General features: G+C 56.6%; 8 protein-coding genes across 8 annotated transcripts; 4 read left to right on the top strand and 4 right to left on the bottom strand.

Annotated features, from left to right (window-relative positions):
- Nucleotides 1-363: 363 nt before the first annotated feature.
- B0H18DRAFT_143411 (uncharacterized protein) lies at nt 364-3,012 on the top strand. The gene is made up of 2 exons (XM_048036844.1): nt 364-523; nt 576-3,012. The coding sequence occupies exons 1-2, from the start codon at nt 417-419 to the stop codon at nt 2,866-2,868; spliced, it is 2,400 nt and encodes a 799-aa protein (XP_047895889.1). The 5' UTR covers nt 364-416; the 3' UTR covers nt 2,869-3,012.
- Nucleotide 3,013: 1 nt separating this feature from the next.
- B0H18DRAFT_143395 (uncharacterized protein) lies at nt 3,014-5,594 on the bottom strand. Its single transcript, XM_048036843.1, has 3 exons — nt 3,930-5,594; nt 3,638-3,870; nt 3,014-3,583 (listed from the first exon to the last, which is right to left on the bottom strand). Exons 1-3 carry the CDS (start codon nt 5,394-5,396, stop codon nt 3,181-3,183), a joined length of 2,103 nt encoding a protein of 700 aa, XP_047895888.1. The 5' UTR covers nt 5,397-5,594; the 3' UTR covers nt 3,014-3,180.
- Nucleotides 5,595-7,241: 1,647 nt separating this feature from the next.
- B0H18DRAFT_993841 (uncharacterized protein) lies at nt 7,242-8,322 on the bottom strand. Its single transcript, XM_048045212.1, has 4 exons — nt 8,302-8,322; nt 7,731-8,245; nt 7,614-7,647; nt 7,242-7,557 (listed from the first exon to the last, which is right to left on the bottom strand). The coding sequence occupies exons 2-4, from the start codon at nt 7,966-7,968 to the stop codon at nt 7,410-7,412; spliced, it is 420 nt and encodes a 139-aa protein (XP_047895887.1). The 5' UTR covers nt 7,969-8,245; nt 8,302-8,322; the 3' UTR covers nt 7,242-7,409.
- An 875-nt stretch (nt 8,323-9,197) lies between these two features.
- B0H18DRAFT_993833 (uncharacterized protein) lies at nt 9,198-12,001 on the bottom strand. The gene is made up of 7 exons (XM_048045211.1): nt 11,827-12,001; nt 11,702-11,769; nt 10,740-11,624; nt 10,059-10,686; nt 9,844-9,990; nt 9,637-9,776; nt 9,198-9,581 (listed from the first exon to the last, which is right to left on the bottom strand). The coding sequence occupies exons 1-7, from the start codon at nt 11,912-11,914 to the stop codon at nt 9,516-9,518; spliced, it is 2,022 nt and encodes a 673-aa protein (XP_047895886.1). The 5' UTR covers nt 11,915-12,001; the 3' UTR covers nt 9,198-9,515.
- A 656-nt stretch (nt 12,002-12,657) lies between these two features.
- Nucleotides 12,658-14,609, top strand: B0H18DRAFT_1116915 (uncharacterized protein; the record flags this gene model as incomplete). The annotated part of the gene is made up of 4 exons (XM_048033501.1): nt 12,658-12,682; nt 12,748-12,877; nt 12,927-13,750; nt 13,801-14,609. 4 exons carry the CDS (start codon nt 12,658-12,660, stop codon nt 14,607-14,609), a joined length of 1,788 nt encoding a protein of 595 aa, XP_047895885.1.
- Nucleotides 14,610-16,262: 1,653 nt separating this feature from the next.
- B0H18DRAFT_993784 (uncharacterized protein) lies at nt 16,263-16,687 on the top strand. Its single transcript, XM_048045210.1, has one exon. It carries the CDS (start codon nt 16,414-16,416, stop codon nt 16,681-16,683), a length of 270 nt encoding a protein of 89 aa, XP_047895884.1. The 5' UTR covers nt 16,263-16,413; the 3' UTR covers nt 16,684-16,687.
- Nucleotides 16,688-16,716: 29 nt separating this feature from the next.
- Nucleotides 16,717-18,537, top strand: B0H18DRAFT_993783 (uncharacterized protein). The gene is made up of 6 exons (XM_048045209.1): nt 16,717-16,812; nt 16,872-17,017; nt 17,080-17,248; nt 17,302-17,654; nt 17,722-17,913; nt 17,964-18,537. Exons 2-6 carry the CDS (start codon nt 16,955-16,957, stop codon nt 18,267-18,269), a joined length of 1,083 nt encoding a protein of 360 aa, XP_047895883.1. The 5' UTR covers nt 16,717-16,812; nt 16,872-16,954; the 3' UTR covers nt 18,270-18,537.
- B0H18DRAFT_993779 (FAD binding domain-containing protein) lies at nt 18,538-21,546 on the bottom strand (the record flags this gene model as incomplete). Its single annotated transcript, XM_048045208.1, has 13 exons — nt 18,538-18,831; nt 18,889-19,299; nt 19,357-19,484; nt 19,547-19,594; nt 19,737-19,834; nt 19,891-20,175; nt 20,231-20,287; nt 20,345-20,576; nt 20,632-20,685; nt 20,826-20,879; nt 20,929-20,992; nt 21,057-21,150; nt 21,510-21,546. The coding sequence occupies 13 exons, from the start codon at nt 21,544-21,546 to the stop codon at nt 18,651-18,653; spliced, it is 1,743 nt and encodes a 580-aa protein (XP_047895882.1). The 3' UTR covers nt 18,538-18,650.
- Nucleotides 21,547-21,564: the final 18 nt, after the last annotated feature.

Below are 21,564 nucleotides of genomic sequence, written 5' to 3'. Positions count from 1 at the left end.
AACCTGCGACCTCAGGCCTCCATATTCAATGTCAAGCTTTACTTTGATCAGAGCTACCACCGTACTTCATTGCTAATCGCAAGTGGACTCACCAGTGAGACGGCTCTTGATTCATCTGATCACTCACTTGAGCCCCCTGCTGCTCCAGGATGAACACAGTGCGCACCTGCCGCCGGGACCGATGGAGTCAATGCATCACCCGTCGCCGCCCTCGGTGCACAATACTCGCCTACATACGCAGCAGGATATGTGAGTAGGCTTGCTGCCCTCCGTATTCGACCGCGTTAGGATGACATGTACGAACTCTAACTCTAAAACCAAACACGGCAACCGACTTCTCAGAGTCAGAGCATCTGGGATGCGTGAGCCACAGCCTCGCGTTGAGACTCCTCCCCGCCCGGTCCTCACCCATCGCAATGGAGCAACAAGTGCCCCAGTCTGGTCAATATCACCACTATCTACCGCGCTTTGTCGCGCGCCGATGGCTACAGGAGGTCAAGACGGTGACCAAGCCAGGCCGAAAGTGAGTAGCCGCGACGCTGCATGACAACCAAAGGTTTCTCACCTGCATACAGGTCCAAGGGCCGTCGCAACAAGGGTCGCCAACGGACTCGAGAGTACAAGCAGGAACTTATCAATACGTATGACATACAGTCAAGCACCCTTCACATGGGCACGACCGATCTCGGCAAGACCTTCGGTATCGTCGACATGTACAAGGACGATGCAGACCTGACCGACGTGTATCGCGTCGAGAAGGCGTTCTCCAAGCTCGAGAGCGATGCTGCGCGTGTCTTCCAAGTCTTGGAGGATGCCGAGAAGCGGGGCCGCTCCTCTGTAGAGCTGGTCCGCTCACAGCTTAATACCCTCCGGAAGTTCCTCTTCCTCATGCACTACCGTAACGGAACACACGCTCGTCAGTTCATCGAAGGCCACTTTGACCCAGCGTCCGCGCGCATGGTGGAGCAGTACAGAGTCAAGCATGGTCTGGCGGACGCGCGTGCGGTCTGGCTCCGCAACCTCACCCTGCTCCTAGAAGACGAGCACTGGGAGGTTGCGACCGATGAGCGCCTGCTGTTCACCGCGCGTATGGATTACAAGATGGAAGCCTTGGACATGCAACTCGGGTTGTACCGTGCTCCCTCCGGGACTGAATTCGTCCTCACAGAGAACGGACTCGGCCTCGCGGAGGGTGCTCAAACACGAATGCATATCAACATGATGTCCCTAGGTGCTCAAGGACTTTCCTTCTTCCCCCTGACCCAGTCGTTCCCCATCACTCCGAAGCTCGTCATCATCTTGCGCTCGCGCCTGCTAATAGAGGAGGCAGCTTTCGTACAGGGCGGTATGCCTGCGGAGGAAGCTAGACGCTTGGTATACGACGGGTTCAGTAATGTTTCGTATTTCGACAATATACCCCGGACGCCCCCAAAGATAACGCACTACCCTCGTCTTCCGCCCGACTCTGTTGATTGGGCACGCAGACCACCTGAAAATTGGACTGCTGAGGACATTCAGAAGTCAGAAGATTACTGTATGCGCGGTTTGCTGAACGGAGTACCTCTAGGAAGCCGTCTTCGGGATAAATTCGTTTTCGCCATCGACAATCTCACGAAGGGTCAAGCACAACGAGTTAACACGCTGCTGCTTACGCACTGCAGGGAGACCATATCCTTCTGCGCCCCCACATGCCTGCTGCGAGCGATTGGCGCATTCGAAAAGGACATGGAACTGACGATCTTCGGGAAGAGACGATATGCATCGCTCAAGGTGAAGCTACTAGCTGCCAAAGAAACACACTTGTCGTCCAAGCCCAAGCCCACGTCTCCGTCGGCTTCTGTATCTCCGGAGGAGGAACACTTACCTCCCGCGCCTGCCCCTCCGGAGGAAGAATGCTTATCTCCCGTGCCTGCTGTCATCCCTACCTCTCTGGAGGAAGAACGCTTACCTCCTGCGCCTGCCTCTCCTGGACCTTCCGGGTCAGTACAAACCACACAGGCTGTTCCGATGGGTACGAGCCTGCCCGTCCTCAGAGGTGCATTCAAGCGAAAGGAATACTCAGTTCCTACTCCCAATATCCCAGATATATCACTTAGCGAACCCGTTTCACTGTCCACTGTCGGCTCTCCGGAGCCGGAGCATCTCGACGACTCGAATGCCGAGGTCCTACGCACACCCACGCTTGCGGGCGTCGTTACGCCTGTCGACGTCGCACCCCCTGCCAATGAACTGCTTTTGCCCCCAGTGATCCACGATTGCGCACCGAATAATCAACTCCCCCCTGGTGCAGCGAACTTGAACACGTCGGAGGTTGCCCAGGACGGCGTGCCGCCTCCAGTGACCAAAGCCGCCACGCCCCATCCCGTCGCTGCGGGACAGCCCGTCAAGCTCGATGCAGCCCTTCCCGGCTTACGAGGCGCGTTCAGGCGCAAGCCGAATGTGATTGCCAAAGGAACACCAGGTTCGATTGGGACTCAAAAGCTGCTAGCGAGTCCTGCGCGTCCCCCGGAGCCCCCAGTATCTGAGTCGCCTGACTGGGAAGCGGGGTCCAAGGCTCAGGCCGACATCGACACTGCTAGCGCAATCGACGGCGTGGTCACGGCTGTCGACGACAGTCTGCCCGTGTCGGAGTCATCTTTCGAGACGTCTGCGGAGACACAGGGCGGCTCGGAACCGGACACAACCAAGCTTTGGGGCGGGTTGTCGGCCGAGGAAGACATTGGGGACGAAACGAGAGCCAACGCCGATGGTTCTCGGCATCACCGCTACGGGGACGAACAGTGGGCAAGTCCCTCTGAAGGGTTATTCTCCATTATTGCGACTGCGCTTGCAGCGAAAGCAGTGGACTGGTTCTTCGGGGGACTGTAACAGATTTCGGGTAACATCTATAGAAAGTTCAAGGTGGCCCAATGTCGAATATTTGTGCTAGTAGGAGCCATCAGGTCGAGATACTTACCTTATGCTTGACGTCTTCACGGACGCAGTTTTCCACCAGACCACAAGAATGCGTGTGTTGTGTGATTATCAGTCGCATTGAGCTCGTGTCTGTGTTCATACTTGCTCTCCTCGGCGTTGCGGAACGCTCAAAGGCACAAATGCAATCCGCAAGGGCGCTGTGCCACGAGCCCCAAATCGTATTATGAAGTACAGGACGCAATCAACACTCAACAATATACACGATTAACTCTCACTAGCAATATTCGTGACATCAGCACCCACGGCGGTGAGCTCCTGGGGCGGCGGCACACGCGGTGAAGGATCTGAGGGCGATGACGATAACGTCGGTTGTGCTGGTTGGTCCGGAGGCTCGACAACCATTGCCGTCTTCCCTGCCTCGGAAACGGCAGGTGAAGGAACAACCGGCGACTCCTGCTGCGAGGCTGCCTTCGAGGTGATGTCGATGCCCTTCTTCGCAGGATCCGGCTGGGCGAGAGCAAGCGCGTCGGTTGTCGGGGCAGCGCTGGGTGACTCTGAACGCCGCCGTTTGCGCAAGGGGTTCGGCGGAATGTTCTCCGCGTCAGACATCCGTTCGTCGGGGGACACAGCAGCCTTCTCTGCGAGTGATGGCGGCGGATGTTTGAACCTGGAGCAAGGAAACTATCAGCTCGTGAAGATAACCATGCATGAGGCGACATACTTCATCTCCTTCCATGCTTTACCAGCCCCAAAGGTGATGGTGGCTGCTGCGCAGAGCTCAAGGTCCGGGTGTTGGTCTTCGAGAACTACCGGCGAGTCGTCATCGACGATAGCACGGTCCAAACGGCGTTTCTTGCGGGGTCGTGATAGTTCACACAGAACGTTTCTCCGCTCATTGTACTCCGCAAGTCGCTGCGTGCGATTGCGCAGACCAGATGCGTGCGCCGTACCCTTCTACAAAAATTCCACGGAGGTGAGACCACACTCTGGAGAAGGATGGCATGTACGCTCACCGGCATCCAAGTCGCCGAAACGATCTCAATACCCGCACCGTCATGGCTGTTCCCCCACCCGGCACTCAGCAAACTGCTCCCATCGTCCTCGCTCCCATAAACACCAACGTTCTCTCCGCCCGCGGAGCCCGGCCCATTCACGTACGGGCTCCCAAAGCCTCCAATGAAGCGCGCCTCGTTCGTGATCTTCACCTCAACGCGCAGGTCCTTCCCCTCGCCCTTCGCGCGCCGCGTCTCGCTCCACGTAAGCAACCCCGCATGCAGCGCACACAAGAACAGGTCTGAATCGTCCGTATACACCCTGCGCATGCTTCTCGCTTCGTACGCGAGTGGGCGGCTGTCGCGGTAGGGCACCGCCATGAACTCAGAGAGCGGCGGGATGGCGGGAAGAGCGGGTATGAGTGCACCACCCCATATGCGCGGACGTGCAGGTCGGTGGGTCGGAAGGAATCCGGAGGGGATGAGAATCGTTGCCCGGTACTGGTAAAGCGTGACTGGGTCCGAAGGGCCAGAGGCAGAGGTGGAAGTCGAAGGGCTAGGTAAGTCGGTGAACGGAAAGGGTGTACGTGGATAAACGAAAGTGCCAAGGCGCATCGTAGGTGCTTTGGAGGATGTCCTGCGCGGGGGTGATGCACGAGAGGGATGATACACCATCTCGACGGGATTTGGGTGCATACCGGGGCCATACGGTGGCGTGCCGCGATGTTGAAGATTGGGACCCCCGATGGCGGAAGGATGAACATGCATCGGAGGATGCTGATGTAGAGGATGAGAAGGATGCGCGTGTTGGTGGTGGTGCTGATGGGGCTGGGGTGGTCCATGAGGAAGCGGCGACACGCCATGGACAGGACCGTCCATCATCTTGGAGGACCCCTGCCTGAACTGCATAGAATTCGAGTGTCGAAGATTCTCTGGAGTTGCAAACATGGGTTGTAGCTCCCGCGGACCGGGGGCAGGCTGAATGTGAGGCGGACCTCCCGAGGACTTGGACGATTTGCCAGAGGGCCCGACACTGTGGTGATGCCGAACATGGTGGTGGTGCTCACCCTGCGGCTGACTCTGTCGCCTTTCCATGTCCGCTCTTTCCCTCTGCACACGTTCCCGCTCCCGCTCTCGCTCCTGCTCCCTCAACCACTTGCGCTCCTGCTCCATGTGTTCCTCTCGCGTGATCAACCGCCTTTCCTCCTTCTCCCTCGCCATTTTTTCCTTCGAAGCCTGCGTCCGGCGTCCCTTCTCTGCCTCCGCGCCATCTCTCGCCTCCCTCGCCCTCGCCTCTTCATCAGCATACCTCTCCCTCTCCCTTCTCTCCCTAAATTTCGCCTCCTCCCTCATCCTTTCCCTCTCCATTTCCATTTCGAGCATGACCCTGCGTTCTCGCTCGTCTTCAACGTACGGCTCCGCTGTCCGCGGCTGTGCAAAGCGCGACCAGAGATGCGGCTGAGCCTGCCCCGGCGGAGGTCCTTGCATCGGTTCTTGGATTTGGCTCCTCCGTAGCCACTCGCGTTCCCGCTGCTCTCTTTCTCGCTCGTGATCGCGTTGGCCCCCACCTCGACGATACCTTCTTCTCTCTCCCTCTCGCGCAGGTAGTCCTTCTCTCTCTCTCGCAAGCCACGATGCCTGTCGCGCGGAGACTCACCAATCATGCCGCCGTTCCCGTTCGCACCCCGCATGTCCCGTTCCCTCTCGCGCGCGTAGTTGATCTCGCGTTCTCTCTCCATCGCCCGCTCGCGATCCCGCTCCCAGTCCCTCTCGCGTTCCTTCGCGCCGACGCCCACCATCGGCACCGCGCCTGGCCCAGGAATTATGTTCGACATTGACATAGACAGCGGCGGAGGTCCAGATCCAACGGCGCGTGCGTTCGCATTCATCGACATGCCAGGCCCAGCGGCGTTGTGCTGATGCAAGGACCCGGAACCGCCCAATCCGGCAGGCATCTGCGACCCCCGGGCACCGTCACGCTCACGGTCACTCCTGTCGCGCAGGTCACGCTCCCGCTCGTCACGGCGGTCGTCGTGTCGGTGCTCGTCGCGGTCGAAAGGCGGTCGCTGCAGGCTCCCCATGATGGGCGACGTGCGCGGGTAGTCGAATGAGCCGCTTGTCCGAGGGCGCGAGGGGTGAGGATGTGGTCCTGACAGAGGTGGTAGGCCGGAGCTTGGGTGTCCGCCGTACATGGGTGAGGGTTCCATACCTGGGCCAGGGAAGCCATGCGGGGAGTGCAGCGTACGAGAAGACGGCGGAGGCATACCAGGACCTGGCGGCGGGCCATTGTTTGCTGGCGGACCTGGGGGCACACCGGGGCCGACGGGGGTGGGGAAGAGTGGAATGGCACCATGTCCTACAGGCGGGACACCGGGCCCGAGGGGACCTGGTTTGGGAGTGGACGCACCATGCAGAGGCGTACGTGCCGGTGGCATGTACATCGGTGATTGTCCGCCCGGGGTCGAGTGGACATGTTGGTGTGGATGATGATGGACATGTGTGCGTGGAGGCGGAGGCAGAGAGCGGTGCTCGACGGTATATGGTGTAGCAGAGGGACCTAATAACGTTCAGAGCAATAAGTGTCAGACGGTCAATGTCCCGACCATAACAAGCAGATCAAAGAAGCAAGACGTCGTGGCGGAAGAAGTTCCGAGACAAAGGAACGCCCGAAATTGCTTCCGAGGGGTAAGCGAAGGGGATACAAGGACGACTCACCTGGATGCCCTCCTCCTGGTCCATGTGGGTGCAGTGCTATCTCATGCACGCGCGGCTGCTCCGGGTCTGACCGCCGTCGCATGTCAAACGGCGGAGGTGCGTAGCTCGAGGATGATGACGGCGGAGGTGGCGGTGCCATGCGTTGGGAATGAGGCCCGTAGTCGGACGCATATCGGTGCGGTGGCGAGGGCGGTGGTTGATGTCTCGTAGCATGGGGTGAATACGACTGATTTGGTGGCAGAGACTGGTGGTGGTGGTGATGTGAATGCGGGGGCGTGGGCCTGCTGTCGCGCTCGAGGCCGCGTTCCTGAGGCGGCGAGCGGTGATGTAGGGGTGGCTGCGGCTGCTCGCGCTCTCGTTCTCGATGCTGCTGCTGCTGCTGTTGCTGCCGACGGCGGTGGTCATGGTCGTCGGACGGCGAGTCCTGGAGGAGGGCAGCGACGTTCATGGCGGTTGGGAGGAAGCGGCTGAGAAAGAGTTGACCCCGTCAGAAAACGCGTCGTTGATCACAGGGGCAATCGAGATCGTTATCTCGCGACTACGACATGACATTAAGCCTCCTCTCCTCGACTGCTCTGTCTGTACCAGCCTCTGCCTTTGTTCCTATATCCGAGCAACGCCTTCTGTAACATTTTATAGCCTTCGCCCTCTGCCCAACCGACAAAGACAACGAACAGCCACGCAGCGACCGCCTGGGTCGAGGATCCGCCGGTCAGAACACCCGGGTCGCCGGGTCTGTTCACCTGAGCGCCCGGCCACGCGAAGGCGATCGGATCTCAGATTCGCTCAATTGGGCGCCCAATCCCCGCAACCGAGTCGCGGGGGAAACCGGCGAACCGCGTGCAAAGCTCGCACACAGCAGGGCCAGTGACTGTGTACTTGCTCGGTGGTCCTGCTAGAGCAAATGAATAAAACAGGTCGTAATACAACAGAGGTAGCGTAATATTCGATCGCAAGCTATAGCATGTCTAACTCCATGTTATATTGAAGTGGTACGAAGACCAACGGACTACTACACCTGTGGGTACGTCTGCGCTCGGGGAAAGCCTACGGAGGGTATCGTACTACTCAGGCCATACCGTGACTGACAGTGCTGTTCGCTAATAGAGTTATGTAACGGCCCCGCGAACGCTGAATCAACAACCCGTTGTGTTATTACATGTGCGGAGGAATAACAGCGTTCGAGGGTGTGATCGAGTGTCTCCATCGATTCTGCGGTGCGATCACTACTACTAGTACTAGTCTGACAGCAGTATGCGGACCTGCAACAACATGTCAAGCGTCGTACCTCTGTCAACTGGAATGCGGAAAGCAGACTCCACATACCGCCGACAGTGTACCACATCCATGCCAGAAATAATGAATTCCATGCCGTCTGCGCACCGAAGGCTTGTAATCGGACCCTGGTGGCCCCCGGTGGCCTGCATCATAGTAGGTGGCCCAACCGGCAAGGCACTGGCCACACTGCGCTATAGAAAGACAGCGATTCGTCGCACAGCATGAGGAAAACATGAGTCGCTTGATTATACCTCTCACCTCCTGACATCCTAGACACTTCTCGAGCCACCTGGCCCGTTCAACACGGTGCGAAGTCCGCACAATGATGTATGTGTGGCCGGAGCTAGCCTCATACCAAGAAATGAGTATCTCTTTTTGGCCAGCAAGAGAGACTAGTACCAAGACCCTATGGCACACAGTCACACGCGAAGGGTTTATGTCTTCGGAACCTATTTGGCTTTCGAGAGGCCGTGAAACCCAGTTGAGTGGGGGTTACGTGGCTTCAGCTCAACACCTGACCGGTGACTCATTACTCCGAAATTGTAATGTGCGTGGATAGACAAATTGTCTGTAGAAGTGCAGAAGTTCTCAAGTTACACAGAAAGGCCATTCACCGACTTGGTTCAATGGACTTTCAGGTCATGCGCCACCCATTTGAGCAATCGGCTCTAACATCAGTCGAAGCGAAATGACGAGCGTACAACCTCACAATGAACCTGCAGTGGAACGACGACAATGAGATAGCGATTGCCTTCAATCACATGGATAGATTACTACTAGTACCATTCAGTGAGCACTTGGCGGTTGAGATTGAGTGAACGAGGTCTATCCGGAACTCAATGAACATACATATGAGTTGTCAACGGCCAGGTCATTCTCGGGAACCATAGCGGCCCGGCCAAAATATGGGTGCGTTACTGGAGGACAAATGCCGCGAAAAAAAAACGTAGAAGCATGTGAGCATGAGACGTGGCGAACGAATAATGAGGCACCAGAACCAAGGCGCTGAGAAGGCCTGCAACACAATCAGAGGTGCCAGCTCCGAGAAAGTTCAGCCGCATTCAATAAGATCCGAGGAAGTCTGACCTCTATTCAGAGCTTTCGTGAGTCGTCTGTGAAGCTTGAAGCTCGACCTGTCGATCATCGGACACCAAAAAAATCTGGCCCTGCCACCCGTCATTGCTCTGAAGAAAAGAAGGAAAAGAAAACGAGGATGGCTATTGCCGCGGTGCACCAATCGCCTAAGTCGACATCCCGAGTCAAGGAATCGCACGCCCGCTTTGCCCGGCGCGTTTTCTGGAATCATGCGATCGTTGGACACAGATCGAGTGGCCGTCCTAATATTGGTCCTCGGAATGATGGTGGTCTATCGGAGCGCGGGAATGGCATATTTGTTCACTATGCAGGACCTCAGCGCGCTCTTCCACACAAAGATATCATAATGCAAGGTCATCTTAGCACCTAGAATCTGTGAAACGTCAAATGCCAGTGGGATTCGGTGTAAAATAGCAAAGACCAAAAGGTGCACGGGGCTCGTAGCTTGTATAACACATATCGGCGTGTCTGAGTCCGAGCGTCCTCATCCGGAGATCAGTGTGCAACTACGTGCAGAGTTCACTCGCCAGGGATGTGCGAGTTGATCTCATCTATCAGTTCGTCCGCGATCTTCGCCGTCTGGACCTGCAGAACGGGGTCGTGAGCAGGGTTAGTAAAATCAGGTGGAGGTTTCGCGCACCCTGAGGTTGTAGTGCGTTGCAGTACCACCCTCGAAGACACTGAACCGGATATAGCGAGGGTCTTGTGCCGTAAAACACTTCATGCCCTTGAACAGCGTAGCGTTCAATAGGACCGTGTAGACAGCCTCTTTCCGCATTACTACATATATGATCAGCACGCCTCAACGGCCACTCCGCTTCCGCTACTATGAAAGAATGGAACTCACCCAAGCGAGCCCCCGTGCCATCCTCCCTGTGGACATTGAGCTTCAGCGTACCCGTACCGCGTTCTTTCCATTGGTTCTGCGGGCTCAAGGCGTAGAGTTTGCCCCGAACTTGGTATACGGTCTCCTCGTCCTCCTCGCCTGTGTGGACTGCACGCGGATCGAGACACAGGAAGAGTCATTTCAATAATCAGCCGAGGCCAGGAATAGTTACGAACCTTCCTGTTCAGTCAATTTCACTCGCTCGCCCTCCTCGCTGTCGTCTTCGTCCTTCTGTGACCGCAACCGCTCGCTGAAACTGACGGTACCATTACCGGTTTCTTCGTCGGCGTCATCCTTAGTACCCGCATCCAAGACGCTCGTTCCTCTGGTCGAACCCTCGCTTGGCGCAGGACTCGCCCGCTCGGACCGAGAATTCGTCGCTGAGAAACCCTGCGCACCTCCTGCTGCATAAGCCGAGAAAGCGCTGGTGGAAAATGCACTCCCCGTACGCGCGGAGGTTGGATGGCGCGATGGCGAGCGGCTCCGTGCGAGACTGTTGCCGCTGAACGGCGGTGGTGGAGGTGATTTAGGCCGCTTGGCAACGCTGGCGAACGGAGATGAGGTAGACGCGAAGGCCTCGAAACCCGTGCGCTTCTGCGGGAGAGGCGTCTCCAGGGAATTCGTCGCAGACTTAGTTGGCGAACTAGACGGCGTAGCGGTGAACGCCGATGCAAATGAGGTTGACGCAGACGTCGACGCGAACGGACTGCTCGAAGGAGGAGGGGACTTCGATTTGTTGAAGATATTTTGACCTGATACGGACACAAATGGAGAGCTGGTAGATGCGTACGCCATGAATCCACCCTGCAACACACTTGTATGAGCCCGGAGAAATGAGTCGAAGGAGTGGCACGTACAAACTTAGGAGTAGACGGCGCCGCTGGCACTGCAGCAGGCTTGCTATCCTGCGACGATGATGCCTCGGCCTTCTGCGACGTCCCCTCTGCCTCCTCTGGCGGAGGAGTCGGCCGTTTCGTGACACGCGGATTCACGTCAGTGTCTGCATCGTCTCGCTGGCGCTTGATTGCGCCAGCCTTCGTGGTGGCCGCATTGGTTTCCCCATCGGCCTCACCTGGGACGAACCTCTCGCTGACAGTCCTGTCGCGAAGTTTACGCTTGACGCCTTTTTCCCCGTCGGACTCTGAGCTACGACGTGAGTGGGGTGGTGATGAAGACGTGAGTACGGGCGGTATGGCAGAGATAGCCGAGACTTCTGGGTGTACCTCCGGGTTGTCGAAGAGGGGAGCAGGGTCGGAGGGCTGAGCTTCCCTGGGAACCTCAGCTGGGTCGGCCTGACCGGCGTGTTCGTCCTCGCCAGCATCGTATTCGACCTGCGGAGGATTCTCTCCCTGTAGCAGAATTGGGGGAACAGCGACCTCATCTCCTCCGGCCACTTTCGCTTTGATCGGCTCCTCTTCGAGATCGTCCCCTCGCTGAGCCTGCTCGTCCTCCTCGTGTGTGTCGCTCACCTCGGGAGCAGTCTGATGCTCTGCCTCAGATTCGGGTTCACGAACATCCATCTCGTGGTCTGGGTCACAGAGGCTGTCCTTCCGGATATGTTTCCATGTCATATCCTCGACTCCCTGGCTGATCTGCCTGATCTTCGACTCTGTTGGTGGCGAACAGCTCACACCTGAGCCAGACTCGTCCTCCTCCTCGGTAGCGTCCAATTGTGCGCTCGTTCGGTTCTTCTTTGCCGGTGTGCGCCTCTCCTTGGGATCGGCGGTCTTGGGCTCGATCTCCTGGCGTGTATGTGTGGTCAGTTCAGCCTGGCTCAGGCCACTCGATCATGGGTTTCGTTGGTCAACTGCACACTGACTGGTGGTGTATCATGAGGTGTAGCAGGCTCCATTGAAAGTTCGCGCTCGCGTTTGCGGGACGCCTTGTCTGCGATCGAAGTCCCTTCAGTAGCGGATCTAGAATGCTATAAGTGAACGGCCGCACCTGCTGGGTCGTCTAACGGGGGAGACTGAGACGGAGCATGCCATTCTGCAGTGTGTGTCTGGACAGGTTGGTCGTCACGTAGGTCCATGGTCCGAGACAGAGGTGGTCGTCGAAGGGGCCGACGTCGACGCGTTTAGACCTCGTTTGCCGAACACAATGGCAGCGAGTTGCCGGGTTGGATGACATTACATAACATTACTGGCGAGCTTAATTATGGGGTTCACGCTGTGCTTTTACATAAGTAAGTGAGCATATGATTAACGTTGTAAGTGCTTATCTCTCCAAATCGGGTGATGGGCGCTTAGTCAATATATGGGGCCTGTTGTGTGTCACTGTGTCTCATTCGGCTCTCATAGGACCACACACTGTCAGTGTCCCAGCCCCGGCCTCAAGAACTCGGAGTCGCTTTCATAGGTCCGTCGCCCCCTTTCATGTCCGCTGTTCCTTGTGAGCACCTCCGCTACGCTTTAGTTTTTCGCCGATCGCAACGTGGACAGGACCGGCTTCCACGCCACAAGCCGACATATATAAAGGCACTGCCCTCTGACTTCGTACGTCCTTACTGCCACTTGCACACTTGGATTCCCTAAGACCTCCAGAATTGGTATCAGTCTAGCTGCGCTACTGTTCTAGTTGTGGAGGGCGCAGCGACATCCTCGCTGTCGACCGGGACCAACTCCCAGTTTCCATCGCTCCTTGTCAACTCGTCGAACTCACGCCGTCTAAACAGTATGTCTAAACCTTTCTACTCCGTAATACAACGTGATCGCAGCATAGAAGGCCCGCTTGTATTGCTGCGCTCCTCTGACAATTTTGTTTCTTCACAAGATAATGTCCGGCTCTCAATCTGAACGTAGTGCGTATAAAGCTCCTTCGGCCCCGTCACTAACCAGCTCATACATGTAGATAAAACTCTCCCAGAGAAAATCATCATTCGCAAAGAACCAGAGCTTCAGCTCGTCCAGGAGGACCCAAAGAGCGCCGCCGAGGAACAAATGCCCGGACCCACCAACCGCAACCCTGATTCAGCTGCGACGGTTCAGACGGATGAGTTCGTATCATCTTCTTTGTGAAACGTATTCACACTGAGCAAGAGGCAGCCTCCGACCAGACGGACCTCCCGTACCCCAGCTATCGCAAGAACTACGTGATATAATTATCGACTCTATCCCGGATAGGCAGGACCTTCTTGCCTGTTGTCTGGCCAGCTGGGCGTTCCTCCACCGCTGTCGAATGCATCTGTACCGTCGTCTCCGCCTCAAGCCATTGACCAACTTAGACTCTTTCAAGAAGGCTTACACGCCTGGCTGTCTGCTTCCATACGTTCGAGAGGTTGAGATCCTCGGTTGCTTGACCCCCGATGCATATCCCGGCGATGACGCAAACTCCGGTCTCAACGACGAAGGGGAGCCAGATCATCGCTGGATGGATGCGATCGTCCCCTTTCTCACAACAGTTGACCCCGCCCTGATCGAATGGCTTGATCTGCGGGACCTGAGTTGGGGGGACATCGCGCCAGCCACTCGTGTCTTTCTCCTGACACACTTCATGGGCGCACGGCGCCTGACCTTGAGCGCCATTGACTTCTGGAACTCAAACCAGATGTTCCGCACGCTGAACGCCTTCCCAAACATCGATGGACTCAGCATGGAGACCCTATCATGGCATCGCGCGAACCACGCACGCAAGCAGCTCGAGTGCACCGCGAATCTTCACTTGCGCTACCTGCACATTGGCCAGACGGAGTTCGCGCGCTATGGGCCGTTCGTCCAATGGCTCTTCGGTCGGCGCGACGTCGTGACCGTGGACAAGGCGTTCATCGTGTGGGAAGACACGGAGATCACGAGTCTTATCACTTTACTTCGACGCCTCGCGCCGTCGCTCAAGAGCCTCATATATCAACAATGTATGGTTATGCCTGGATGTGAGTGCCCTTCGACGAACATCCTGCTTGATGACAAACATCATTCACAGCAGAGGTTGTCCAAGCACGCCTTGAAGCGGCAGCTGCAGCTGCAGCTGCCCAAGCTCCTGCGCCTGCCGCCCAGGCGCAAGTACAAGTTCAACCGGCTGCCCCTGTGCCCGCTGTAAACGTACAAGCAACACCGCCTCAAGATGCACAGGCGCCACAGCCAATGGAAGTCGAAAACGAGCCACAGCAGGCTCCAGTTGACAATGACGATGACGCTGCGGAAGCGGGTGATCCGATGGACGTGGACGCGGGCGACGACGAAGGAGATGACGATGAAAACGACGACGACGACGACGCGGAGGAGGGCGGACACACGACCGGGCCTCCTATCGAGTTGGTCGATGACGAGAGAGAAGAAGAGGCTGTCATCGAGGAGTTCATCACCGAGAATCTCAGGTTTCCACGGGAGAGAGATGCTCTCCAATATGGCATGGACTTGCTAAGAGCGTTGCCTATCGAAGGGAGCAGCGTGGAGCGTTTGAACGCGCGCATCGCATGGTCCTCGCTGGCTGTATTTGGGATCATGTTGGTGAGCCAGATGTTCACGGTCGATACCAGATCGTTCAGCCTCCTTCTGGTCCTGCCTCCAATGACACAATGGGAAAGGATCGACTGGATATCCATCGACTCTTTGCTTGACGATGTTGCACAACGAGCGGCAAAAGACGCAGTGCTCGAACTGTCGTTTCTAGGTGCATTTACGCGACGAGAGGAAGACCTACCCCGCATACGCGCCATTCTTACTGTCAAATTGCCACTGCTGTTAGCTCGCAAACGTTGGACCCCCAGATATGACAGGAGCAGTTTGTAATGAGACCCAGAGTGGTAAGCATCCATTTTGCTGGTTATTGACGTGATTTGCTCAGGTCAATATTTGTCGACGCCTGTAGATCCTTCTGAATATTGCGCATCTTCTACCCGTGTTTTTACAATTGTATTGCTCTCGACAGACTACGCTGTAAGATGATTCTTGTACATCTGCTCCAACAACTGACATTCGCCGGTAGGTAACAAATCTCCAAGCCTGTGCTGTTATTCAATGTATTGGCAACGACAATGGTTTGTATACCGTACACTGCCTCATTCATCTTTCTTGTTGTGTAAAGCCATAGTTCCTTCTTGGACTGTCGGAGACAATGTATTATATTGATTCTCTTACCGCCATTGGAGTGTCTCCGGCGGTTTACTTGGTCAGAGTTTTGTCCGTATATCTGGCAACCATACTTACTAGTATGTTTCGCAGGACGCTCGGGGCTTTAGCAAATCCGCGTGTCCGACAGCGTCGCAGTTACATTAATCGTAACATGCGATCCCGGCCACCATGTGGCTCCGCGAAGGTTCGCTGGTGCCGTGCCAGGAATTCGGCGGGTCGTGGATGGCATCCTCACCTACCTGCCGAAGAGAACCAATAAACGCCTCGAGTAACGCGTTGTGCGCTTTCATTACCGGCTCTTGTCGTGTGCGCATAAGCGCGTGCATCTAACGACGTTCAACAGAACAGCGCTCTGTGCCCATCGCTTACACGTAAAGATGTCGCTCAATGATGAACTGGACGTCATATTGTCACTGTCTCGAGTAGTATCAAGCATTGAACCATGTCCGTCGGTGAGTGTCCGTCTTACGAAAGGAAAAATTCAAATTGCGAGATAGGTAGTGGTCACCGTGCGCGCGCAGGTGCGCCGCAGTGGTGCTTGGGGCACCCCTTGCTGCGTAGCTTGCGGCTGTGTCATTCGTTGTCTTAGAAGTTCCCTTTGTGAAGCCTGTGGATTCGCCAATTGCGTCGTGCTATCACATCCGGGTTTCCACCGAGGAGAGGGTTCGTTTTTAATGAAACTGCGGCGCTTCTCTCACTCCATCGGCCCCCTAGCAGCCGATGGACTGAGTATGCCCAACTTGAGATGATCGCAGTAAGCCTCTTGAATAGCTTCACAAGTCACTGAAATACTCATACATTGTGCGGGGCGTCCTCTAGCAATGCGTACCGGTCCGATGTATCGAGTGGATTGTAGCACGAGTGAGGTCGCGCTTCGCCTGTGGTTTGATTAGGCGTGTTGTGCGTCTCACAACTCCGACTAATTCAGTCTAAGTACTAAATCACCGCCGCCTTCTCGAAGCACGATATATACGTTCAGCTTTCCGCGGGATCCCTACTAATCGCGGAGCTATCTCCTGCCAGTGCGCCGCTTCATGTTAATGGACCACAGAATGGACCACAGAGATGTATCTATCGGTGATGCATGTAGCGTCGCATCGCGCCCATACCAGGTGATAGATTTCGTACTTCATCAAGTAGTCGCGGTCGATCCTCGTGTTCGTGCCGGTGACTAAGCTGGGTGCTCATGCACATGAACCCAACATTGGCGTTGAGTACGATCCCGATCTCGATCCAGACCAAATGTGTACTTGATTCAATATAACTTTCCGCGCTGAGTCTACTCACAAAATGCCAGCGAGTCCAGAGTCTCGTTGCATAGGCATGAGCTCTCGCAATTGGCCCCCGTACGCGTCGGTGAGGCGCGTTCCTTGGGCTACGTGTCGACGTTGTGCCAGTGGTCCTCAGGCAAGACTTGAAGCTTGAAGCTTGAAGGCCGACTAGCACCGCGCGACTTAAGCTCATGTCGCTCATCTACCAGAAGTTCTCTGATTGTTGGAGTGGGAAGAGGACTATTAGCTGCGCCGTTATTCCGACCCATACTCACTTCCCGACTCCATCTGTATCCCCTGCAGGGCCGTTGGCCGTGGTAGGTACGATGCCTTTTACGACATTACTTGTAGGTGAGATAGAGGAAGGTGTGCCTGGTCAGACTGCGTGCTGTACTACTAATACTGCGGCGCTCTCTGCAGATCTGGCTATTAGCAGTGCCAGCACGGCCCCTGAATATTGATTCATGAGTGGCGCTGCGCCCCTACTAATACTACTGGGCCCTTTATCATCAGACAGCTACACAGCCTCCCTCACCGCTCATGTACACGTGAACCGATGTAGATCTTTCCAGATCGCTGCGCACCTGCAGGTACTTAGCCGTTTATAACTGAGTTCATACGCGTCATGACTCCTCACAACCACCTACAGCGTCCTACTCACGGGCAGATCTCCTCCTCTTGACCTTCACAGAGCCTTTAGCGTCCTATTTACGGGCAGTCACTCCGCTGATCATGATGATCATTGACAACATGGGTCCGGAAAAGAAGCAGGACGTAGTTAACCATCATGTCCAGGTGCGGTAATTGCTCGCTGGAGACTAGTAGGATGAGACACTGACACCCTAAGTCGCCCGTAGAATGAAATAATGGACGAGCCTCCCCCTTACGATGGTCCATCTGCTGGCTTTCGCGCAGCTCAGGCTTCCACATCCAGGCCTATTTCCACTTCCGCCCCTGTCTACCAGCCCATCCAGCAGCAGTGCGTGAATCACTTGTCCCTTTTCTCTCGCCACGACGCCATTTTGGGTTCGTCTATTTCTTCACTCACCCACTGGGCTTGTCTCACCGATGTCAACCAGGTACATACCTTGTTGATCCGCGTCTCCCTGCTGCCATCGGTGTCAATAGCGGGTACAGAGGGCGACGCAGCCGCTCTGTCGACAAGGCACATGCGCGCAACGTGCGCCATGCGTTTGGGTCCGTCCCAGGTGGGGGCGACGACTCTGACCACTCGGACACAGCGAAATGGCGTCGCCGCAGCTCACGCAAGCCAGAAGTCAACGCGGCTTTCCGGACTCGCCACGGGCCTATCAAAGTTAACGTCGGCATCGCCAACTCGGCTCTTATGACCGCCTCCTCCGTCGACGGGCAGCGGAAGGCGCGTGGGCGCGTGATGCTTTCCAGTCGTCATGGACGAATTCATGTCAACTTGGTGAGTTCCGCCGGGACCTCTGGACGAGAGACGTAACCGCGGACTGACGCGACGTTCAACCCCGCAGACTGAGATACAGCTCGGTCGCAGCGCCGATCTGGACGTGTCCACACGCCACGGAAATATCACCGTCTTCCTCCCGCCCAGCTTCGACGGCTCCGTCGCCTTCCGTTCTCGGCGCGGGGCCAGCGGGATCACTTTCCTCCCCCACTTCGCCTCCCGCGCCCGCGTCGTGCGCGGCTCCGACCGCGAGATGCTCGTCAGCCTCTCTTCCACGCCCGCAACGGGCATGCCCAAGCGACCTTACAGGCCGGCGACGACTACTGCGTCATCGGCACGCGCCACGGCAAGGTCGTCATCGGGATCTACGGCCTCGACACGGAGGCAGACGCCATCCAGAGCGGAGGGCTGGCGGAGCAGCTGGGGGCGTTGGTCGAGAGTGGCGCGAAGCAGCTCGAGACCTGGTTGACAGCTGGCGCGAAGGCATTGGAGACCAGCCTTCAGGCCAGGAGGGGCGCAGCGGACAACGCTCGCCAGACGAGAGCCAGGGCTCTGAGCAACCCGTTGAGGGCGCGATCTGAGGCGATTATGGGAGCGTCCTCGAGGAAGGCTTGAGACGGGTGTTCTTTGTTGAAGAGAGGTGGATTTCTAGGACAGTTGCCCTTCCATTCGGACGACACTGATCTAGTATGTTTGTACTTGTACTAATCTAGCTTGTATGTACGTTCTATCGCCCCCAGGATTGCGGAGCAGTTTATCTTGAGCCTAAACAGAGCCTGCGACCTAACATCTGCAGGTAACATTCAAGAAGGACCTAATCACCTCGAAACTTGTAGGACAGTAGTGTGATAGAGCGCTGATACGTCACTCGGACCTAGCACCTCTTCGTTACAGGGCACAGTCGTGAAATGCATTATCCCTACAATATGTTGCGCTATCGTACATTGCAATGCAAACGTCGGACCAAAAGAGACCATGCTCTACGACTAAAAGGTATCATGCAGCAAGAAACGAAGCGAAGTACCCATCAATCGCCTTATGCTGCTCAAACGGTGCGACCATGCCAACATATCCGTCCGGACGAACGACGACGATAGCGCCGCGGGGGTCGATGCCATAGTACTCGTAGCCACCGCCGCCCGAACGCTTGAACATGTCCCGACCGTCTACAAACAGCCTGCAACGCCACGTGCCTCAGCAACTACACGTCTAAGCCAGGGGATGCAACACTCACTTCGACCAGTGCGACCGGAAGATGGCTGGGACGTCGGCGGTGATGACCTTGAGCTTGTCGCCCGAGGCGATCGTCAAAACGTCGAACCTCTCCTCCACGCTTCTCTTCGAGAAGCGCTTCAGGAAGCCCTCCGGCCTCCCCATCTCCTCAGCAAGCTGCTGCACGCGCTGGAGTTGTGCCGGCTCCACGACGTCGCCGGCGAACACGAGGACCTTGAAGCGCGCGTCTGAGGGGAGGAGGTCTTGGATCTCGAACGGCCGCGCATCCGACGCGCGCACGAAGACGTGGGGCAGCACGCGCTGGCCGATGATGAGGTTCCGCGCGTGCGCCTGGTGCTCCGTGTTCACGATGGCAGACGGTTGGTAGTGGACGCCGATGCCGCTCGTGAACAGGCCGAAGGTCTGGAAGGCTCTGACGCGTACGCTCGTCAGTTGGGGCTCGGGTATGGAGGTAGCGGCAGAAGCTCACTCCAAGAACTCTTCGTGCGAGACACCGTCCTGGTGCTCCTCCGTTCGAGGCTTGCCGGAGAAGAGGGCCGAGAACTTCTTGTCGAAGTTGATGAGGTCCCGGGCGTACTTCTGGCGTTCGAACTCGTACTTGCGGAGCGCGCAAACGTGTCAGTAGACGGGTTCGTGCGGGAGATCGTGGAGGTCCTTACGGTCTTCAGTAAAGAGATGTCGGCCCATCCCCGAAGCACGTGTGTGAGCTTCCATGCTGAATGCAGTCAGTCACTGTGGTGGACATTGCTGTGAATTCAAGCCTACCAAGGTTGTGTGTGTCTTCATGCTCGCATTCATCCCCTGACCTAATGTGATTGTTAAATACTGACCTTCAGCTTCAACAGTCACCTTTGACTTACCAGCTTTCGGTGAATGCGTGTGGCATGCATCTCCTGCAATGAAGACGCGCTCGTTGACCGAGAACTTCGACGCGACCCGCTGTCCAACTGCCAAGCACGTGAACGTTGAGCATTAGCGCCTTCCGGGTACAATCGCAACTCACTGATGTACAGCGTCCACCACTCAATCGTGTCCTTCGCCGCGATCTTGTACGGGTGGAACGACTTGCCGGCAACCTCGAGCAGCCGCTGCGGGCCCATCTTGCTCTTGTCCACGCGCCCGCTCCCGTCGACGACGTCTGTGTCGGTCAGCTGGATGTACAACCGTGCGACGTCGCCCTCGCGTGGGATGATCATGCACGAGCCGTTGGAGGAGTGGATCGCGCATCGGTTCCGGATGTCGGGAAAATCCGTGTCGGGGACCATGTCGACGACTCCCCAGATGAAATCTGAGATATCACGGTTAAGTTGACGCGTGCTAAGATTTAGGATGCTGGGACTTACCAGTCTGCTCACCCTCCATCGCGATACCGCAACTCTTGCGCACCCATGAGTGCGCGCCTGTCAATGAATTTGAGATCAGCACCCCTCTGAGCACAGTACCGATGATGTCAGTACCATCTGCGCCCAACACGAACTTCGCCCGGACAATCTCGGTGTCGACTTTGCCTTCTGGCACATCCAGATGCTTGAGCACGACTTTGATCGGATGTGATTGCGGGTCTTTGAGCTCAGCCTCGTCGGTTGATACCTCGATTGACGATGGTACGACTGGCCGTTCCACCTGCATGCCCATGTCGGACATGGAGTCCAAGAAAATGGCTTCGATCCCCCCTTGGTGTAGCGTCACCTGTGGTGTTATTGGCATGAGATATCAACACCATTGCATAGCGTAGGGTACCAACCTCGAAGGGGTAGCGGGCAGTCGGTGCCGAAACATCAGGAGCCCGTCCAGCGCACTGCGGAGCACGTCAGTACATCGTTTGAAAGAAGAAGGTCAAATGTACCTCGATGCCGCCATTGGCAGTCGGGTTGTAGAATGCCTGACCGGGATGAGATTGGTGTTCACTTCTAGCTCGGTCCGGAAATAGCCACTCACAGCCATGTGCATCTGGTTGCCTTCTCGTAGGAGACGCTCCGCCAGCCCATAACTCTAAAGGCTGGTCAGATTCGCATCCGGTACGCACGGTATGACGGCCTACCTGGAATACTTCGATCGTACGGGGTTGTATGCCGTCCGCTTGTCCCGCAGCGACCTTGTGTGGCCTGAAGGTTTACTCGTGCATAAGTCCGCGAGCTCGACATGTACACAAGCCGAAATCTGTCATACCTCTGGTCGACCACCCGCACATTCACTCCGGCCCTCCGCAGGGCGTGCGCGCCCATGAGCCCCGCGGGGCCGGCGCCAATAACGAGGACATCGACTTCGCTCTCTTTGTCAGGGGGATTGGCATGATGTGTTACAGTTAGATGTGTGTGGGGGTGAGGCACGTTGACACTGAGGGACAAGGACAGCGCCTTATATCCTGCGGTTGGGCTGCCGTGGAGGGTGTCATCTGAAGGCCTCGAAAAGGAAGGCTTAGCTGTTTGGGAGCCACGCCGACCATTACCGTGATGACAAGTGCGGACGCAACTCGTGTCCACCCGGCGGTTCTTGGGTCGAAGTAATCACCCTCGCTTGACGCATCCAACCTGATAGGCTAGACCTGTGTTATTAAGGAGTAGCAGCGCATACGAGGATACTGGGCCGCCACGGACGACCGTGGATGGGCGAAGGACACACACGCAGCATGGCCGAACCGCCCACAGGAACGGGTCATGGGATGGCGGAACTCGCG

Source organism: Fomitopsis serialis (assembly GCF_022376445.1).
Source record: "Fomitopsis serialis strain Sig1Antser10 chromosome Unknown B0H18scaffold_17, whole genome shotgun sequence".
NCBI lineage: Eukaryota > Fungi > Basidiomycota > Agaricomycetes > Polyporales > Fomitopsidaceae > Fomitopsis > Fomitopsis serialis.
Note: the sequence above shows the minus strand (reverse complement) of the source record. Positions and strands in the feature narration are given on the sequence as shown.

Bases quoted from the DNA above. Each gene is read 5' to 3' on its own strand.
- B0H18DRAFT_143411 (XM_048036844.1), top strand. From the start codon at position 417: ATGGAGCAACAAGTGCCCCAGTCTGGTCAATATCACCACTATCTACCG. The intron at 524-575 runs GTGAGTAGCCGC...ACCTGCATACAG, and splicing joins GTGACCAAGCCAGGCCGAAA to GTCCAAGGGCCGTCGCAACA.
- B0H18DRAFT_143395 (XM_048036843.1), bottom strand. From the start codon at position 5,396: ATGCAAGGACCTCCGCCGGGGCAGGCTCAGCCGCATCTCTGGTCGCGC. The intron at 3,871-3,929 runs GTGAGCGTACAT...GAATTTTTGTAG, and splicing joins TTTCGGCGACTTGGATGCCG to AAGGGTACGGCGCACGCATC. The intron at 3,584-3,637 runs GTATGTCGCCTC...TCCTTGCTCCAG, and splicing joins AAAGCATGGAAGGAGATGAA to GTTCAAACATCCGCCGCCAT.
- B0H18DRAFT_993841 (XM_048045212.1), bottom strand. From the start codon at position 7,968: ATGTGGTACACTGTCGGCGGTATGTGGAGTCTGCTTTCCGCATTCCAG. The intron at 7,648-7,730 runs CTATTAGCGAAC...GCGCAGACGTAC, and splicing joins CGCGGGGCCGTTACATAACT to CCACAGGTGTAGTAGTCCGT. The intron at 7,558-7,613 runs CTTCAATATAAC...ATATTACGCTAC, and splicing joins GTCCGTTGGTCTTCGTACCA to CTCTGTTGTATTACGACCTG.
- B0H18DRAFT_993833 (XM_048045211.1), bottom strand. From the start codon at position 11,914: ATGGACCTACGTGACGACCAACCTGTCCAGACACACACTGCAGAATGG. The intron at 9,991-10,058 runs GTTCGTAACTAT...ATCCGCGTGCAG, and splicing joins GAAATTGACTGAACAGGAAG to TCCACACAGGCGAGGAGGAC. The intron at 9,777-9,843 runs GTGAGTTCCATT...TCATATATGTAG, and splicing joins TGGCACGGGGGCTCGCTTGG to TAATGCGGAAAGAGGCTGTC.
- B0H18DRAFT_993784 (XM_048045210.1), top strand. From the start codon at position 16,414: ATGTCGCTCATCTACCAGAAGTTCTCTGATTGTTGGAGTGGGAAGAGG.
- B0H18DRAFT_993783 (XM_048045209.1), top strand. From the start codon at position 16,955: ATGATGATCATTGACAACATGGGTCCGGAAAAGAAGCAGGACGTAGTT. The intron at 17,655-17,721 runs GTGAGTTCCGCC...TCAACCCCGCAG, and splicing joins GACGAATTCATGTCAACTTG to ACTGAGATACAGCTCGGTCG. The intron at 17,914-17,963 runs GTCAGCCTCTCT...GCGACCTTACAG, and splicing joins GCTCCGACCGCGAGATGCTC to GCCGGCGACGACTACTGCGT.